General features: G+C 50.5%; 1 protein-coding gene across 1 annotated transcript; it reads left to right on the top strand.

The window, feature by feature from the left end:
- Positions 1-4,277: 4,277 nt before the first annotated feature.
- LOC122932142 lies at positions 4,278-6,582 on the top strand. The gene is made up of 2 exons (XM_044286390.1): positions 4,278-4,484; positions 5,404-6,582. Exon 2 carries the CDS (start codon positions 5,409-5,411, stop codon positions 6,579-6,581), a length of 1,173 nt encoding a protein of 390 aa, XP_044142325.1. The 5' UTR covers positions 4,278-4,484; positions 5,404-5,408; the 3' UTR covers position 6,582.
- The last annotated feature ends 814 nt before the right edge of the window (positions 6,583-7,396 follow it).

Below are 7,396 nucleotides of genomic sequence, written 5' to 3'. Positions count from 1 at the left end.
TGGTCCAAGTGGACCTCTTACAGTTTGTGGAAGTGCATGGTGGGGCCCGATGTCGTCCTTTTCCTTTAACCAGCGCAGGATCCGCAACAAAGAAGTCCTCCTCAGCAGGCCGGAAAACCAGTTGAATATAATCCAGGATTATTACAGTTACTGTCCGGTACCTCGACAGCACTGTGAGTCTCTTTACTGTTTGGGGCAATCCACTCAGCCAAATGTCGGCTCCACAGGTTAGTTGCTGCACACAGTCCTTTTAACTTGGGTTCACTAAATGCACGGTCTCTTTATACTCCATCCATCTCTAGACTGAAGTTCACACAGCTTGGCTGCACAGGAACGTCCTTTAGTATCTCCACACACGTCTTACACAGCACAGAACTTGTTTTCTTTCTTGCCAAGATGGCAGCCGTTATAGTTCCAGTCTCTCTTCCTCTTTCTTCCTGCTCACACTGAGGCAGGCTGACATCATAAGGGGCGTGTCACTTCAACACTTAACTTCTGCCTTAAAGAGCCAGTATCACATTAATACACTTTCTCTATGGTAAACTTCAATGCAAATTGGTCCTATGCTGCCATCTACTGACCAAACGAATACTGCAGGCATTTACATTTCTCTGTATTACTGAAATAGCATTATACATTACATTTTAACACAGTTTACCAGGATAATGAAACTTAGAGACATTACATGACTGCTTCTTACACTAATGCGGCTCTACGAATGGTGAGGCCAGAACAAGTACAGGCGATAGTAGATTGGGTTGCTGACAGTGCCTCCAGTTCCTTCCCATCCAGTCTCCTGATGAAAGATCAGAGTTAGCACCTGCAGCCGATGTCAATGAGTCTTTCACCTCACCCCCTTGCAAATCAGCCAAGCAGTCTGAGCCCCAAGTCATGCATCAGTATCTTCTGCTTTTTGATGACTATGCTAGCAGGGTTTCCCAGGGCCATCCACCTAGCCCTGCCCCAGAAGTGGAAGAGATTGAGTGCACAGATGCCCAACCACTTAGGTTTCAAGATGTGTACATGGGAGGACCACCGCAGCACGTCTCGGATGATGACGAAACACAGGTGCCAACTGCTGTGGCTTTCGAAAGTGTGCAGACCGACAAGGAGGGCAGGGGTGAAGACTGGGTGGAAGATGATGTGGAGGACAATGAGGTCCTCGACCCCACATGGAATCAAGGTCATGCTAGGGACCTGTGTAGTTGGGAGGAAGAGGCGGTGGTCGCACAGAGCCACCAGCACAGCAAAAGAGGGAGCAGGATGCAAAAGCGGAGCGGCTGTCCCCTAGACAGTACGCCTGCTACTGCCCACCGCAGCAAGGGACCGAGTACACCAAAGCCAGGTCCAAGGAGTTCCCTGGCGTGGCAGTTCTTCAGACAATGTGCTGACGACAAGACACGAGGGTTTGCACGCTGTGCAATCAGAGCCTGAAGCGAGGGATAAACGTTCTCAACCTGAGCACAACCTGCATGACCAGGCATCTAAGTGCAAAGCACGAGCTGCAGTGGAGTAGACACCTCAAAAACGAAGAAAGGTCTCCTCCTGCTTCCTCTTCTGCTGCAGTCTCGGCCTCTTCATCCACCTCTGGAGTGACAGTGGCACCTGTCACCCTGCAAACAGAGGATCTACCAGCAACACCACCAACTGGGTCACTTAGCATCTCCACAATGTCCCACGGAAGCATTCAGCTCTCCATCTCCCAAACATTGGAGTGGAAGAGGAAGTAACCCGCGATCCCTGGCCCTGAATGCCAGCATTTCAAAATTACTGTCCTTTGAAATGCTGTCATTCTGTCTGGTGGAGACGGAGAGTTTTAAAAGCCTTATGGCGGTGGCTGTCCCACAGTACGTCGTGCCCAGCCACCACTACTTTTCCAGGTGTGCCATCCCTTCCCTGCACAACCAAGTGGGGGACAAAATCTGGTGTGCACTGTGCAACATTATCCCTGGCAAGGTCCACCTAACTACCAATACGTGGACCAGTAAGCACGGTCAGGGACGTTATATCTCCCTAACAGCACACTGGGTAAATGCAGTGGCAGCTGGGCCTGAGGCGGATAGCAGTTTGGCTCCTGTTGCTTCCTTCTCCTACTCTGCTTCCTCATCCTCTACCGGCTCCTCATCCGGTCAGCGTAAAACCTTTACCACCAACTTCAGCACAGCCAGGGGTAAACGACAGCAGACCGTTTTAAAACTTATCTGTTTGGGGGGACAAACCCTACACCGCGCAGCAGCTGTGGACGGGCCTTGAACAACAGACCGTTGAGTGGTTGGTGCCAGTGAACCTCAAGCACGGTCTGGTGGTGTGTGTGCAATAATTGGAGAAATCTCGTAGCAGCTCTGGGACTAGCTGGTTTGACGCACATCCCTTGCCTGGCACATGTGCTGAATTTGGTGGTGCAGAGGTTCCTTAAAAATTACCCCGATATGTCAGAGCTGCTGCATAAAGTGTGCGCCGTTTGTGCGCGCTTTCGGCGTTCTCACAGTGCTGCTGCTCGCCTGTCAGCGCTGCAGCGTAACTTCGGCCTTCCCGCTCACCGCCTCATATGCGACGTGCCCACAAGATGAAACTCCACCTTGCACATGCTGGCCAGACTGTGCGAGCAGCAGCAGGCGATAGTGGAGTTTCAGCTACAGAACGCACGGGTGAGTCGCTCTGCGGAACAGTACCACTTCACCAAATGACTGGACCTCCATGCGAGACCTGTGTTCCTTGTTGCGCTGTTTCGAGTACTCCACCTACTATCCCACTTCTATGCCTCCTTGAAAAAACACTTCTGGCGATGATGGAAGAGGATGTGGCACAGGAGGAGGAAGAGGGATCATTTCATAGGGTTTCGGGCCAGTCATTCACAAGTGGCTCCGAGGGTGGGTTCCTGCACCCACAAACGCCAGGTACACAATTGTCCAGCCAGGGCACAATTCTGGAGGATGATGAGGTGGAGGATGAGGAGGAGGAGATGGAGGAGGAGAAACCGTGTTCACAGCAGAGTGGCACCCAAACCAGCTCATGGCCATCCCTGGTGCGTGGCTGGGGGGATACAGAGGACACAGATGATACACCTCCCACAGAGGACAGCTTGTCATTGCCTCTAGGCAGCCTGGCACACATGAGCGATTACATGCTGAAGTGTCTCCGCAATGACAGCCGAGTTGCCCACATTCTAACTTGTGCTGATTACTGGGTGGCCACGCTACTGGATCCCCGTTACAAGGACAACTTACCATCCTTAATTCAGTCACTGGAATGTGATTGTAAGATGTGCGAGTACAATTGCACGCTGGTAGATGCGCTGCTGGTGGCATTCCCACCTGACAGCAGGGGCACAGTGGAAGCACAAGGCGAAGGTAGAGGAGGAGGAAGAGGTCGCCAACGCAGCTGGGGCACCACCAGCACCTCAGAAGGCAGGGTTAGCATGATATGGAACGTCTTAGCAGGAGGCAGCATTTCAGCAACATGGTGGAACAGTATGTGTGCACACACCTACACGTACTGAATGACGGGTCTTCCCCCTTCAACTTCTGGGTCTCCAAATTGGGCACATGGCCTAAGCTTGGAGGTGCAGCCTTGGAGGTGCTGGCCTGCCCTGCAGCCAGTGTATTGTCTGAACGTGTGTTTAGCACGGCAGGGGACGTTATCACAGACAAGCGCAGCCGCTTGTCCACAGCCAATGTGGACAAGCTAACGTTCATTAAAATGAAACAGGTATGGATCCCACAGGACTTGTCCATACCTTGTGCAGAATAGACATTTATACCGGCCTTACCCAGCCATTGTTATACTCCAGCGCAATTGCTTATTGTTGTATTTTTTATATTTCCCACTCTTTTGGAGTGTACCCTAATAAATAAAAATAAAAAAAAATTTAACTAAAAAACACCTACACCGCTACGTCCACCGCCTCCTCAAACTCCTACTCCATATGAACCTCTACTTCATAAATCAAGATTTTTTTTATTTATTTGTAAGTATTTTATTTTATGTCATTTCACTAATTCGTCTGTTACATTTTTTGGGTGAAATTTACCAATTTTTGGCTGTGATATACCACTGCTATACCTAGTAGACAGGTAAAAAAAAATTGCTAATTTGTCTGTTACATTTATGGGTGAAATTCACAAATTTTTTGCTGTGATATACCCCTGCTATATCTAGTAGACAGGTAAAAACATTTCACTAATTTATCTGTTACATTCTTGGGTGACATTTGACAATTTTTGCCGCGATTAATCCCCTGTTATGCATAGGTGACAGGGACATAAGTGTTAAGGCTGGCCGCAGGCTAGCCTGGATTTGTGGGAGGGGCCAGTACCTGTCTTAAGCAGTCCGGCTCTCCCAGGCAGCACGTCTGCATTCGGACGTCTGCTACTTCCGGGTGTGACGTCATCAGCAAGCGTCCTGCACGAGTGGGTCCTCAGAGAAGCCGGGTGTACCTTTCCCTTCAGTCTGCAGCTGTTAAAGATCGTTGTCCAGGATAACTGGTTTGTTTGGGCAGTGTGGCAACGTGGGGGAGGGTAGGAGGGTGTGAAGAGAGGGGGAAGTGTGCCGGAGGATCGCTTCTCCTCACTACGTTCAGGCACATGCAATTCAAGTTTTGGCACCAGGGGGCAGCATTGTCACATGGTTGGAGCTCACTGCCTTTTCAACATAACCTGCATTTAAGTTCACACAGGGGCTGCGAGTCATCTGGGCTCAGCAGGTTAAAACTCTGGTAGCTGGGTCCTGGTGCCATTACTGGGTTGATTACTTACAAGGTTGCTGGTGGTGCACATGTTTGACACTCTTCACATACACTACATACATACCTTAGACACATAGTTTGCACATCAGCCAGTTTGACGGAAAAAAAAAAAAAAAAAAGTGGGTTGTTAAATAAAGAAGGAAAAAAAAAAAAAAAAATAGGTGGATTGTTTAATAAAAAAAAAAAAAAAAAAAAGGGGTGGGAACCTTTTTCCACCAAACTTCGTGCATACACCACTAGCATAGGTACATTCGCTAGTACAGCCACACTCTCGCACGACAGTCAGAGACACCTCGCATCATCTCGTAGAATAGTGTCATACGTCATACGGTCTGTTTTCCACAAATCCTATACTTACATACATCACCTACCACGTCTGTAGGTTCGTTAGCCCGCAGTGTTCGTTTTTAATGAATCTGCCACGTCACAGATTCAGACAAACTCGGGCTCGTCTCATACGTCAGTGGAAACGACTATCATACTCCCTGTCAGCCTCGTCGGCTTCTCGTTAAAACGTTCCACGCTGCTGGGGGGGGGGGTTTAGATTCTGTCACCTTGTCTGTCGGCTTATGGGCAGCAGGTCGTAGGGTTAACAGGTTGTTTTTGTTTTCTTTTTCCCCTCCTCTCTCCCTTTCTCTGTTGTTGTTGTGTGGTTGCAGTCGTCATGTCTCAGCCTTCAGACATTGAAGAGTTTGTGTCCTTGCCTCCGTCTCCAAGAGGGTCCGAACACGGCAGCACTCCATCCCTCAGGGCTTGGACTGTGCCTAGGTTGACGGCTGAATTGCTCAGGAGAGGGATTCCGTTTGCGGCTACTGCCAGAAAGGCGGAATTATTCAGTCTGCTCTTTCCCGCTACACCACAAGCCAGGCCGGCTGCTTCCGGCGGCAATACCACCATCTCCAATTCCTTGGTACAGATCCACGCGGTGTTAAACACACTCACTAGTTCCATCCAGGATTTACAAGCCCGGATGGAAGTAATGGAACAGCGTCGCGACCCCCCCCCAGCAGTTGGGCCAGCTGGTGGCGCGGCACCTCCGGCTGTGGTCACAGGTACCGTGCCTACTCTTCGTTCAACAGCCAACCTGTCACAGGGCGGGGGAGTGCCTTCTGTGGCGCCGGTGTATTTCGTCAGGCCCAGTATTAAGAAGGACATCCTAGAGGGCAAGGATGTCAACTTGGCATCCTTGTTAATTACGTCCCACGACGTTACAGAAAATAAGTCCTTCGGCTGCAGCGAGTTGTCAGTAGTACTCAAGGCCAAAGACCCCAGGCTCAGTCGCAAGCTGACCCTGGCTGAGTTCGTCCTGGCTTTCAGCCTGTTCAGAGACGTTGTGTGTTCCGCCAGCCCCAACAGGAGAGAGGAGTTGGACATTTACCTCTACAGGGTGGTAGATTTGGCGCACAAGTACGGGGGCACAGCATTCTACGATTATCATAGGTCCTTCTCGGCCAAAGCTGCAGCCATTTGGGCCCAGTTCCAGGTAGTCACGGACTGGAGCAATATTGACATGGAGTTATTCTGTAGGCACTTCGCCAGTTTGAAGTCCCCGGTGTGCGCCACATGTCAGTCTCCTGCTCATACTACCGCCTGGTGCCCATTGGCTGACCTCACAGCTGCCCCCAGTACCTCCAGAGGCGGGATCAACCCGGGTCCCAGCCAGCAGGCTACCCAGTTTGACAAACTGGGGAGACCCATTCATTACTTGGGGAAAGCCCAGCTCTGCAACAACTTCAACTATGCTGTCTGCAATTTCAGCCAGTGCAGGCTCCTGCACATCTGTGCCACATGTTTTAGGGCACATCCGGTCACAGTCTGCACCGTGAAGCCGGCATGACTGAGCCGGGTGAATGTCGAGGTTCTAGACCAGCTGCTGCGACTTCATCCGGTGCAGTCGTTCCGCGCTTTTCTGGTGGAAGGATTTTCACGGGGGTTCCACACCGGGCTCATCGCCTTACCTCAGCAGACTCATGAATGCCCCAACCTGCAGTCGGCTTCTAGACGTCCTGACCTGGTGGATCTGCTGTTGGCAAGTGAGCTGGAGAAGGGCTTCATAATTGGTCCTTTCCAGTCCTCTCCTTTTTTCACATGGAGGGTGAGCCCGGTGGGGGTGGTACAGGGGAAATACTCCAATAAATTTCGTTTGATTTATGACTTGTCTGCTCCACATTCTTCTCACGTTCCTAGTCTCAACTCATTGATTCCGTCTGAGGAATTTTCATTGAAGTACACTTCCGTGGACCAGGCTATCCAGGTCATTCTACAGACAGGCAGGGGTGCTTGGCTGTCCAAAGCAGATGTCTCTGACGCGTTCAAACTGCTGCCCATTAGCCCATCTCTCTGGCAGTGGCATGGCATCAAATGGAGAGATGCTTACTATTTCGCCACCAAGTTGACGTTTGGTTCCAAGAGCAGCCCCAGTCTGTTTGATAAGTTAGCGCAGGCTCTGGAATGGATTTTGTTGGAAGTACGGGCTTGCCAGAATGTCATTCACTACCTGGATGATTTTCTGTTGATAGAAGAACCCTCACGGGCGCCTGTTGACTTGCAGATTCTCTTGCAAGTTTTCAAGGAGTTAAACATTCCGGTTGCTGCCCACAAAACAGAAGGGCCTGCGCAGGTTGTCACATTCTTGGGGATCTCCCTGGATTC

Source organism: Bufo gargarizans, chromosome 3 (genome assembly GCF_014858855.1).
Source record: "Bufo gargarizans isolate SCDJY-AF-19 chromosome 3, ASM1485885v1, whole genome shotgun sequence".
Classification (NCBI taxonomy): Eukaryota; Metazoa; Chordata; class Amphibia; order Anura; family Bufonidae; genus Bufo; species Bufo gargarizans.
The sequence above is the reverse complement of the archived record's forward strand: the minus strand, read 5'-3'. Positions and strand labels throughout refer to the sequence as shown.

Coding starts and splice junctions, on each gene's coding strand:
- LOC122932142 (XM_044286390.1), top strand. CDS start 5,409: ATGTCTCAGCCTTCAGACATTGAAGAGTTTGTGTCCTTGCCTCCGTCT.